This window comes from Lissotriton vulgaris, chromosome 2_2 (assembly GCF_964263255.1).
Source record: "Lissotriton vulgaris chromosome 2_2, aLisVul1.2, whole genome shotgun sequence".
In the NCBI taxonomy this organism is placed as follows: domain Eukaryota; kingdom Metazoa; phylum Chordata; class Amphibia; order Caudata; family Salamandridae; genus Lissotriton; species Lissotriton vulgaris.
In genome coordinates this window covers 221,104-234,229 of record NC_141688.1, presented here as the reverse complement: position 1 = coordinate 234,229, position 13,126 = coordinate 221,104, and the positions used below count along the sequence as shown (strand labels likewise).

The 13,126-nt window shown below is 43.6% G+C and overlaps 1 protein-coding gene across 1 annotated transcript in view; it reads right to left on the bottom strand.

Annotated features, from left to right (window-relative positions):
- The window catches only part of TSPAN3 (tetraspanin 3), a 219,786-nt gene that overhangs the window by 79,151 nt on the left and 127,509 nt on the right, over positions 1 to 13,126 (bottom strand). The window contains exon 4 of the mRNA XM_086959164.1: positions 5,692 to 5,793. Coding sequence (XP_086815290.1) covers positions 5,692 to 5,793 — 102 coding nt within the window. The remainder of the gene's footprint in view (positions 1 to 5,691; positions 5,794 to 13,126) is intronic.

Sequence of the window (13,126 nt, the reverse complement as noted above, 5' to 3'; positions counted from 1 at the left end):
ATTCTGTCTTTATTGGACTGAGCTTTAAGTAAATCTGATGATGTGCAAGCAGTGTTTGAGGCATTGGAGGTCTGAAGCGGAGGAGACTTTCAAGTAAAGTTGTGTATCATGGACATATAGGTAAATCTTGAAGCGGTTATACGAGTAGAGCACCAATCAGCTCCTTCCAGCAGATGAAGATGGCAGGAGTGTACACACACACAAATTATCCCACTTAATATTTCAACGCAGTGCTGTATACTATTGTTGTTAGGTGTAACTCTTCCTGCCTAGAACAAGAAGGGCAAGTATACAATTTGCCCCTAAATGCATTCAGTAACATGCATCTTTTGAGTATGAACTAGATACCGCGCAGCGCGGGCGCACACACACACACACACCAGGGAGGTAAGTCTAATAACCCTGATGAAAGCCCAGGACCTTTCTGGGCCAAAGAGTAGGGCTGAAACATGTTGGTATTGGGTCTTAGGACTATTAAATACCAATACCCTCCTTATATTCTTATAAACAACCAGACTACTCCACTAATAAAGGAATACCTTGGAGTAAGCAAGAGGATTTTTAATCTTTATGCCCCCTGGTCTTTTTGTTCCAAGTGCACAATGGAACATGGTGGAACCCACCCTGACCTTTAGGAATCGGGGTGAATTCAATGATGAAGCATGACACCCTTTCCTTCCCCGCTTATAGGCAGGCGGAGTTCCACCTTACAACAATGGTATACAGCACTGCGTTGAAATATTAGGTGGGATACTTTGTGTGTGTACAATACAGTCTGGGAGGACACATCCCTCCTGTCACTCTTCCGTAAGGTGGAAGGACCTCTCTACCCTTCAGACTTGGGAGAGGGAACCCCTTTCCCTCCCCCAGGCCTTCTACAGACTTGAAGATGACAGGCAACCATATGGAGCTCTGGGGGACTCCCCAGGTGAAAGGGATCTTTTGTGACCAGGATGTGTAGGAGAGTGGGATGGCCATCTGTGGCAAAGGCAGCTGAGAGTTCCACCAATATAAGGAGGCATGGGTCATCTTCATCTGTGGTCAAGAGGAGATGATCTATGAAGTGTAAGGCAGCAGTTTCTGTGCTGCAGCACGATCTGAAGCCAGACTAGTATTCATACAGGAGATGGATAGCACTGATGTGGTCTTGGAGGTGAGCATAAACTGCGTAATAAATGATCTTGCTGATGAATGGTAGGTGACAAATATGCAGGTAGTTGGCAAGATCATCAGAGTCTAGAGTGGGTTTCTTTGGGAGCAGGAGGACGTGGCCTGAAGACAATGCCTTAAGTGAGTGAGGCATGGATAAGTAGGGATAAGACCTGATCTTCATAAGAAGAGGCTTTGAGGGAGTTCAGTAGGCCAGCAAGATGTTGGAAGAGATAGAGGTTGGAAGGCTGGCTATTGCAGGACTTTATGGGAAGAAGAAAGAGTAAGAATTGAAGCTGGGTTGGTGTAATTGAAGTGCTGACATATAGGTATTTGTTCATGGAAGTAGATGGCATTGCACTTTTCTGTGGAATGAGAAATAGGTGCGCCCTGCATTGGGGTTGATGCAGTGCTTTATTATCTTGAACGGCATTCTATCACTGTTAGTGGTTTCATTGATGGTGTACATATTGTACTTTGCATTGGCTGATGTGATGAGCAGTCTGTGCGTTGGACGACTTCAGTATCAAGAGGTCCTCTGGATGCTATTTTCCATCTATATTTTTTCCTCTCTGCAGACAGATCATTTATTGCCACCAAAGTCTTTTGGGTTCCAGGAATCTGAAGGCTTTGTTTTACACTTGCATGTTTTAATTGGACCTTGGATGTTCACGTGGCTGTCCCAAAAAATTGGGTAGAGGGGTGTTGATATTGAAAGTGCAAATGATAGGGTGAGAAGAGTTCAAGCATTGGGTGTCCGTGGAGAAGTCTTTGGAGGATCTGAAGGGTTTGTCTTCTCTGTTGTGTTGACTGTAGTTTGTTAGTTCCATGCTAAGCATGGAGATACCAATGGCAAAGTGGCCGGTTTAGTCCAGGGGTATCGGTGGTTTGCACTTGATTGTTGGTGATGTTGAGAAGACCAGGTCAAGGTAGCAGCCTTTAGAGTGTGCTGGGTGTGTGACATGCTGTACCACATTGAGTGCTTCAATGAGGTAAAAGAGGGAGTATCTTGCCTTTTATTTTAAGCTTGTGTTGTCTGGTAGGCTGAACTTACCCAAGAGGGTAGCATAGGCATGTCATATGGATGAGGCAGTGGGGAGACCCAAGAGCTCATCACCAAAGCCCTTGTTCTGCCTGGGAGGTCTGTAGATTAGATGAATGGTGGCGATTTGAGTAGCAAAGAATGGGAAATAGCATGTCAGCAACTGCATGGAGTTGAGTATTACTTGCTAGCTTCGTGTGAAGGACCAAGAGGAATTATGTTTGACAGCAAGACCTTTTTATTTTCTTTGCAGGCCACACAACAGATCCTGTAGCCTGTGAGAAGAAGAATGTGCAAAGATGTGAGAGTGAACCATGTTACTGTGAGGTCAGGCCTGCAAAAGGTTGCAAGGTCTGCAATGTCTGCTGCATGGAGTAAGGCACATCGAGCATTGATGAGCAGGAGTTGGGATGTGTGCTCCATAGTTTGGGGGTGTGTGGTAGTTAAATGGATGTGTACAAGATTGGTTCTGTGTGTTGAGCAAATGCTATGAGAGCGAATGAGTCATCGACATCTGGGTACGACTGAGGGGACTGCCAGTATGAACTGCTTGGTGATGCACATGATTTTATCTTACTTTGTAAGTTTCGGTGGAACAGGGGTTCACGTCCAGGGCCCATTATGATCCTAAAAGGCCCCATCTGGTGGTACTGGGGACGCCCGGGAAATAGGAGACCCTGACAATTTGGCCAAGAAAGGTGGAAGGCAGGAAGAGATCTCAATTCCTGTGCAGAAGGAAAATGGCAAATGCATTTGCATGGTTTCCTATGCAGATGGATGAAGGGAAATTCGTTTTTAGGTCAAGCCTAGACGAAAGCAAAAGCAAAGCTTTTGCTGTCTAGGGCTCGACAACTTATGTTATCACTCTGGGGGAATGTGGACAGCAGACGGACACGCGCTTCTCCTGCCGGAGATTTTACCTCGTGGGCGCGCACGGCGCCGTGCCCCTCTCATGCCTCATATTCCGGTGCACAAACACTCACACAGCCACACTCACGCATGCGCACATACACAGCCACACGCATACAGACACACACACACACACACTGCATACACACACGCACCCCCCTTAAACAGACCCACGCGCACAGACATACACACGCACAGACACACGCACAGACACACTCGATCACATACAGACACACGCGCGTACACTACCACGGTACCCCCCCAACACTCACCGGGCACTTTCGCGTGTTCCGTGTCTCCTCCGCAGCGCTGGTCTTCACCCGGGCCCCCTCCTGGGACCCGGGACTTCAGATGCCGCACTCCGCTTTGGCGCCGGGGCTCGGAGCGCGCATGCGCGGGCAGCCGCCGCCCTCTCACTCAGCCCGGGCTGCTTTCTGTTTCTGTTCTGTGTTGCTGGTTAACAAAATGCCATGCCACAACCGACATGGGAGGCACAAAAAAATGTTTTCCTGAAAAAAGTGGTCTAGACTCCACTAGCTAGGGTGGATCGACTTAAAGAGGAAGATAGTACTACGCAAATTCCATGTGATCTTCCTGTACCTTCAAATTCAAAAGCTGCATACTTGCACGAAATTAAATAAAGAGCATGGTATTCTATGCACAGGTAAAGCCTGGTGTGTACTATGGACAGCGCAGAGCCACAGCCACATCAGTACAGCACACAAGATAGAATCTACAGACCATGTTAAAACGACATTACATATAGGGCACGGCTTTAAGCTACGATTTTTGAACTAAATAAACATGGGTTGGCTGCAACCTATACTATGTAAATTAAGAGGATGTGGCCTTATAGCAGGAGCGGTCGACCTCGAATTTAGGGAACAGGGTTCGAGTCTCGGCTCAACATACTGTGATTCTGGGTAAATCACTTAATCTTCCCGCGCCCAGCAAAAATTAACGCGTCTCTCTGGAACTCAACTGGTGCTTATGTAAAGCGATTTGATATATTCGGGGCAAGTTCGCGCTATATAAAACTCGGTGATATCCTGTGCACAGGTGTACTGAGTACAGAGATTCCTAGGAAAGGCAGGCATGTACACAGACTGTAGTTGTATGATGCTGTGGTACTCACAGCAAATGACTGGAGGCAACTTTCTATGCAAATCACAGGTCAAAATACATCATTAACCTCTGGAACCTATTGAGGGACATTGATGTTCTCTACTATATTATAAACTTATGAAAAAAAACAATTCACCTGAAAACCGTTATCATTAAGTTCCAAAAAGCCTAACCCACGAACATGTGCCAGTAACAGATATCTAAGCTACCATAACTTGAGCGTCATAAACATGCAACTTTCATCATAAACAACAGCACTAAAGGCAACATCAATGAATTGACGGATGATATCAAGCACACTGCACTGCATTTGAAACATGGGTGGGTTTGGCAAGGGTACAAATAGGGACAAGAAGACATCTATATACCATATACAATCTAAACCTCACGTACGCCACTACTTGTCTGTGCGGTTAAGATATTTGCTGCGAAAAATGATTGCTGGGTCATGACTTGAATGCCCATATGTACATGCATGCATCTTCATGCTTGGGTCAGCTTATGTGTCTCAAAGATGAGATCTCGTTGCTTTGCAAATTCTTGTTTCATTATTATATATGCAAATACACATTAAAAGTGCAAAATTTATAAAAGCAAAAATGCAGCTCTCTACAAAGTGGATTGCTGGTTTGTATAAATAAAGTAAAAAGTTACCACCACAAAAAGAATATATTAACAATGAAATAAAATCATAAATGAAAACTGACAATAGACTACTTTGATTAGAAGCTACTCTCTGGATTTAAAACCCATATTCACACAATGATCCAGCCAATCCAGTTAATATGTTAAGAGACAAATTAAAAATCAATTATGGATGTCTCAGGTCCACAATTTGGGCTGCAGCCCTATGAAATCCTTATGTATGCTCCTAATGATGGCAAATGAAGAATGTGAATGTTGTGGTGACTAGAAAAAGATTAGAATGAACTGAAGGACAGCTGGTCCCCTTGAATTTTGATGCATACAAATTCCTGCGTAAGACGGCACTGCGTAAGAGATACCCATAATCAGATGCCCTAGATTGAGTGTATGTGAGCTGAAGTGCTGTGCAGAAGCTTTCGAGAGACCATGAAAGAGCATAAGGGTGGGTCCTTTGAGGCAAGTTTTATAAAGTTGTGTTATCATCCTTCAAGCACAACAAGTATTATTTCTGTTAAGTCGGACCATTCACAGGATGAGTACAATAAACAGAACTTCAAAAGGCAAACTAGGACATACAGTACGAGAATAATAAAATTAAGAATGCAAGCTTCACAATTGCTAAAACAAACACTTATTTCTATAAAAAATCGTTTTCCTATATTTGATAATATTGGTATAGTTAATTGGAGAAACACAAATCCCTTAACAAAACACAAGTGACAGGATTGCATTTTGTATGGGCGACTATTCCACATTGACTGTGATGCAAAATAAACAGTTTGGAAATACACAAGTCGCAAACAAAACATTAGCATTCTCACCTGTCTTTGTACATAATCAATAGCACGGCTTGCTGCATCAGGATAGGTACCATTGTACTCATTGTACACATTTGCAATGCTCTTATCCACTTCGCTTTCCACCTGCAAAACGAAAAAAATGGAGATGTAGTCGGACTCTAAATTTCTAGTGGCAGCAGTACGATTTAAGACTTATTTTTGTATGAATTATAATAATAATAAATCATGACTTGTAAAGCGCGACTTATCACCCCTAGGTGTATCCAATCGCTGGGGGCTGTCGGAAAGATTAAGTGAGCTATTGCCCTGGGGATTGAACTGTGAGACCCATGTTTCGGAGTCAGCCACTCTGGCCGCTGATCGATTGAAAAAAATGGGACAGCAAGGGACTTTATTTATGTTATCAAATCTCAGCACATTCAGGACTCTAATTGAGAACTCACACTGTTATGGATTACTGGCTGAAGCAAATAAAATTATAATGCAAGAAAATACTGTTACCACACTAACATAATAAAAGAATACAATAACCAGGTATTTAAAGTCAAAAAGTTTGTTATTTACTTGAAGACAAAGAATTAATTATTGATAAAATAGAGTACAGAAAAATGCATTTCAGATATACAGGGAGTGTATTGTATTGTTCCACCAATATATCAGAAAGAAAGTCTACACTGCTAACAGATAGTAACACAATGATTTCAAATCAAAAAGTAGATTAAAATCAATTGTGGTAGGTGAATCACGTGCAGAATTAGACACCATTGTCGACGTTTCGGCCTTTGCGGTATTATTTCACAAGACCATCAGGACATGGATTTAGTGCATTTGAATGTTGACCCTCTGAAAAAATGTAACATAATAACATAATATTATAACCTGGTTATATACTTTGCACTTCATTCATCGGTGATACATTCAACATTTTCACAAAAAATAATTTTTAATTTCTACTTAAAAAAGTTGGTTACAAGGAAAATTCCAAAAGTCGGTGTGGCGACTTAATATCAAATTTAAGGTAGCTGGTGAATCACAGACACCTATAAAAATGATTTGTGAATAGATCTCACTTACTTAAAATAGTGTAACATACACTCCCTGGTTAGGTCAGTGATGCTGGTTGAAATAAATCAATTGATGACGACACTTGGTCGAAGTAGAAAACAGGGGCTTCAATTGAAAGGACGCTGTGAAACAAGGGTAGCTAGTTCAAGTCAAAGTTACTTTAAGATCTGGCTACAGCAAGTAAACCCTCCTGAAAGTAGAAGTTACCTTTATAAATATTGGTTCAAAAAAGCGAACAGGGCTCGTTCAATGGCAGTAAATGCGTTGTCACGTTCTGAAAAGAAGGGAACTATGGATTTAGTTTGCTTATCTGGCTTTGAATCAATAGTCTCATTTGTGTGCAGAGTTGAACATAATGGTGAGTGTTAACCAAACAACCGGATTTATCTATGAAGCAGGCAGCTAACAATCGTTCGTGGAGCCTGTGAGGTGAACTACTATGTGCAAGAGAAAAGGGTATACATTTAATCCTTACTATCATTATAACTGATAGTGAAAAGTCGCGTATTTGTGAATATCGCGACCAACCCTGCCAAGTACAAGTACCGGTAACGTTTATATGTGAGCAAAACCCAAAGGTTTGAAAGGCATTTTCAATATTTTTATTGAAGGAATGATAGAATGTTATAACTCAGAGGTAAACCGGACTGTCTTGCATGCGAGAACGAAGTTTCTGACAGCTGTGTATATGAAGAAAATGGGAATACGGTCTTACTTGTGAACATGCAGTTATAAACAGAGCATGAAGGTATAAGGGACTGTTTAGCGTGCAAACGCAAAGATACGCCAAATTAATGACAGCCGTGTGTCTAAATAGAGCATGCTATCTGACGTGCGGACCTATTGTTATAGACAGAGCCGTGTATCAAGATATATAGCAGCTAACACTTACTTGGAAAGTCGAGAACATGGAGCAACTTCGTTATCTGGGTCAGCCGCGGCAGCGTATTCGGCAAAAACAGCTGATAATTACCGGTTAAGCCAGCCCTTATTTATGTTAATTAAAAAGGTCGCGGGACGGCAATTCTCACGAGATTACGTTTTGAGGCTGAAGAAGGCCGACTATATTGAGAGCAAGCTTGGCTGCCATATTTAAACAGGCAAAAGACTGTTATAGCAATGTCAAATTTAGTTAATTCATTTTGGATTGTCGGTTGGTTATATTTTAACCGGACACACTTCAATATTTATAGCGTTAATGGCCAAAAAGCCATTGGAGGACATATCTGTAAAACGGCTATTTATATTGGTTAGTTGGTGACTTTATAACCTATAATCATGGCAATTGGATCATACTGAAAAGTGACTAATTTGTTGAAACAACCAACAATTAAACAATGAGTACATAAATATTCTTAAGAATTAAAAAGAATTGAAATACTGTTGCAACTCAATTGCGCGCACAATCTTAATGTTTGAAATACAGCATACGTATGAGCGTAACATCAAAGTACATTTCAGAAGATTATTAATTGAATGTCATATGGCTTGTGTTATACCTGAAAGGTACTTAAAGATTTCTCAGCTTAGGCAAAGAGCTAAATAATGGAAACAGCATCAACTGAGGCACGCCAAGTGTGCCACTCGGTGGATGAATTCATCCCATTTTTTATACTGTCTGCAGTTTCAATCCACCTGTTCTCTTTCAAGGTCAAGATTTTGTCAACATTTTTGTGTCTGATTGTTGGTTTAACCAGCTCAATGACCCACCAGGTCATTTCCTTTTCAGAATGTTGGAGTTGTAGATAATGGTCCACAAGGGGAGCATTTTCTACCTTGCAGCGTATTCGGGACTGATGTTGCAGAATCCTCTGCTTAACCATTTGTGTGGTTTTGCCGATGTAGAGTTGGCTACACGGGCAGCGGATGCAGTAGATCACGTTAGTGGTTCTACAATTTGAGAAATATTTGATTAGAACTTTTTTACCATTGATTTCAAAGGATTTGATGTTATTAGTTGTGTAACATGCGATACAATTGTTGCATTTGAAGTGGCCATGTACAGGTACCAACTGTCTCATGTTGTCCACAATATTTGGCTCTTGTTTGTCATAGGCGTGTACAAGCCGATCTCTTAAATTGCAGGCACGTTTGAAGGCAAACAAGGGCCTTTCTCTTAATTCAGGTAGTTCATGCAGGAGAGGCTAATGTTTGATGACAATCTTTTTGATCTGTTGACTGATGGTACCAAAGGTTGTTATACATACAAGAGGGAATTCTGTCTTTTTTGGTTTGGTTTCAAGCAGAGAGTCACGGTTGTTATACCATGCTCGTTTTAAAGAATTTTTTAGAAGCTTGTTGGGATAACCTGTCTCTGACAATTTCTTTTTTAGAATTTTCGCTTCTTGAAAATAGTCTGAACGTTTTGAACAGTTTCTTCGAATTCGAAGAAATTGGCCAAATGGTAGCCCATCATGCAGTGCTTTAGGGTGGTGGCTATTATACTTCAAGAGAGTGTTCCTCGCTGTAGGTTTTGTGTAAAGGGTCGTATAGATGGTGTTGTCATTATTTATTTTGACAGTGATATCAAGGAAGTTCATCTCGTTGGTGTTGTAGTCAAGAGTGAACTGTAAATGTGTGTTTCTGTTAATCCACTCATGGAATGGTTTTAAAAGGTCATTATTGCCTTTCCAAATTAGGAACACGTCATCTATATACCTAAGCCAGCAGGAAATGTTGGCTAGGAATGGATTTAAATGGTGATAGATGAAATTCTGCTCGAAGTTTGAAACATAAATGTTCGCTATGTTGGGGGCATAGACAGCCCCCATGGCAACACCTTTTAGTTGTTGGTAATAGTCTTTTTCGAACAAAAAGAAGTTTTCATACATGGAGAGCCGAATACAATCCACTATGAATTCAGTAGGTACATTGTGTGGCCTCACGACTGTCTAGTATGTCATTTAGTATTGCTAGAACATCCTCTTGAGGGATGTTTGTGTAGAGGCTTGTGATATCCATCGTTACTAGATATTCTTCTTCTGGGTTAAAGCAGTGATTTTCAAGTTTTCAAGCCCGATTAGGCTATTCTCTCTTCGCTTTTATTATTATCAAATCTCAAAGCAGCCAGAGAAAATTAAAAAATACAAATCTCTGAATGGGAACAACTAACATCAACTCTCATAACTCCATAGGCATCTGGGAACACAGTCCTTCCATTATGTCCATTATCACATCCCCTACAAAGTCCATTCTCTGTGTCTGAACTTCCTCTTGTTTTGCTGCTTCGCAGCCAGTTATTTTATTTTTAAAGTTTTATATAGCGCTGGCTAGACCCAGAGGTATCAGAGCGCTTTACATGAGGATCAGCAAGTTACAGGATACATAGTTATATCAGTTGAATCAGTGAGTTACATGTTACATAGTTACATCAATTTGAATCAAAGAATCACAGGGGGAGGAGGAGGGGGTCGGGAAGGAGACATGAACAGGGAGACTAGGAAAAACAATATCCGATGACCGGCTGGGTAGGTGACGGCCAAGGGGCCAGACTCCTCTATAGCTGTGTAGGACAGCTCCACCGGGCATCGGCCAAGGTTGCTCGGGCTCTGTGGTAGGTAAAAACAGTTTAGGGGTCCGCCCAGGAGGCGTTGTCTTAGTTACTTCAAAGGGGGAGGGAAAGAGACACACAAACGTGGAGACAAGGAAAAAACAATATCAGATGACCAGCTGGGTAGGTGACGGCCAAGGGGCCAGGCTCCTCTATAGCTGCATAGGACAGCTCCACCGGGCATCGGCCAAGGTTGCTCAGGCTCCGTGGTAGGTAAAAACAGTTTTGTTATCTATATCAATTTCATCTACGGGTTACATAGGACTCGCTTGTCTTATTGGTCGCAGCGCGGCTCCTCAGAGGAGTCGTCGCGCTGAGAGCTACGAGAACCGCTTGAGCCTTGTCCCCGCTGCCTCATCAGACGCCTGCGGGACGTATTTCCCTGCATTTAACTTTGAAGTGAATGCCCCGACAGGGGTTGGTATAGCGTGACCACCCACACTGATGCTCACAGGCGAAATGTGAATATTGCACTAACTGCATAGCACGTGGTGAAGTGGCAGCCCAGTCAGTTTTCGGAGGGTCCTTTTTTGGCGCGCTTGGGTTGTGCAAGCCTTGTTGTGGTCCTTTGGGCTGCCCTAAACTCTTGCAGTCCTCCCTCGGGTCTGCCTACATTGGGTGAGGTGCACAGCACTTGAGTTAAGTGGCTTTGGGGGACAACTCGTTTATCCTTACATCTGTGTTGTTGTAATGGAGTGCCAGAATGAGTACTATGCGGAGGAGGAGGTCCAGGGGTACTTACCTCTTGATGATTTCTACGACGCCATAGACTCCTCCATTTATAGGGTAGTTAATGAGGTGATAGGCCCTTTGGAGCAGTGCCTTTCAGACATGATTGTCCAAGAGTGTGCTAATCTGGCTAAAGCGCGCGTAGAGCCCCATGGCTTAGCTAAAGTAGCACCCATCCCGGACACCAAACCCCAGGGCATTCCAGACCCAGCTTCCCTGGATCCTGTGGATGAAAAGTCTCAAGGGGACTGAGACGACGAGGCCAGCTCCTCGCGCTCGTGGCGCCTGGCATCTACTCCTCCCTCAGCACAGGGAGAAGACTGGGATGTTAGACCCGAATAAAATCATTCACCCTGGTCCGTTGCTTGGGCCCCTGACGACCAGGTGGCCAAATATGTTGTGGGTCGCCTTCGTAAGCCCTTAGAAAAAGAGGCCCGCAGTTGTTTAATAGGGGAATGCCCACAGACCAAACTAGAGAACAAGGTTGCCTTCACTCCGGAGTTGGATTCTAAGATGGATACGTTGCTAGAGGAGTACATGAAGGACCCCGGAAAGGCATTGATAAGCCAGGATAAGCTTCTCGACACGATTGGGCCATTGACAAAAATCTTGGACATGGCGGAGGAAGCCAAAGTTTCAGGGTCCCATATCTCCCCGAAAGTCCTCTCTAAATGGGCACAGCACACAATTATATTTATGGACAATGCAAACTGTGCCCTATCAACAGAGCGTTGCCGCTCGTTGTTGATCAAACTCAACCCCAAGTAAGGTGATTTGGCCTCCTCGGAGGCAGATGCGGTTTCGGAGTCCCGTTTGTGAAGGAGTTGGGCAAAGTAGTTGCCACCTTAACTTCCCTAGATAAGGCCCAATCTAATATCAAGAGGGTCTTCAACCAACGGGTTTTCCAAGGGGCCGGCCGAGGCAGGGGCCGCTTGTCCAGACGTGGTTCTCAAAACAAACCCCGTGGGGACACAGCTCTAGGCGCGGACAATGCAACTCCAGCTAAATTACAATAATTTCTACCTGACAAGAGGCATGGAGGATTTAAGAATGACATAGGTGGTGGAAATCCCAACGGTAAGTGTTCTACCGGCGACCTACGTCCGCATAGGTGGTTGGTTAGCCTATACCTCAGATGCTTGGGTCTTACAGACTGTTCAGAGTTTTCATATAGAATTTTTCGGAAACCCTCATCAGGAAAGTCTTCCTCGACCAATATCCTTCAATTCCCACGAGGCACTGCTGATCAACGAAGAGGTATCTGAGTTGCTTCGCAAAGGGGGCATTTGCTGATCAGCTCTGCACCCTCATGGTTTTCTATGCAACATTTTTTGGGGGACGTCGGCCGGTTATCAACATAAAGGAGTTCAACGGGTGGCTGGTTTACTGCCATTTCAAAATGGAGGGAATCCACCTCCTTTGAGATGTCCTCCTCCCCTCCGACTGGATGGTTCGGTTAGACCTAAAGGATGCTTACCTGGCAATTCCAATCCATCCCCCTCATCAGGGTTTCTGCAGTTTTGATGGAGGGATCTTGTGTACGAGTTCACCACCCTTCCATTTGGTCTTTCCTCAGCACCTTGATGTTTCACCACAGTGATTCATCCGGAGGTAGAGTTCCTCAGAGAACAAGTGGGGCCGTTCTCAGTTGACTTCTTTGCATCCCGTATGGACCATCAGGATCCCCGGTTCTTCAGTTGGAGACCTGATCCAGTTGCTCTTGCAACAGACGCCTTTCCGCCAGGAGTGGAGCGAGGAGACAGGATACGCTTTTCCCCCTTTCTCAATGATCACGAGGGCGGCAGCCGAAATTCGCCTGCAAAAGGTGGAGGTGACAATAATAACACCATGTTGGAGATCGCAAGTTTGGTATCCAATTCTACTGGAACTTTCTTGGAATTTTCCAATCCTACTCCCCCTTTTTCCTCATATGCTTCTGAACCCAGACAGAGTCCCGTATCATCTGATCATTCAGGGGTTGCTCCACCTCATGGGGTGGAGACTTTCAGGCAACGATGTTCGTTGCAAGGCCTTTTGAGACAGACTGAGACTCTTGTCAAAGGTATGGGCAGATAGCACCACAAAACGTTATGGGTCCACCTGGGCGAGATG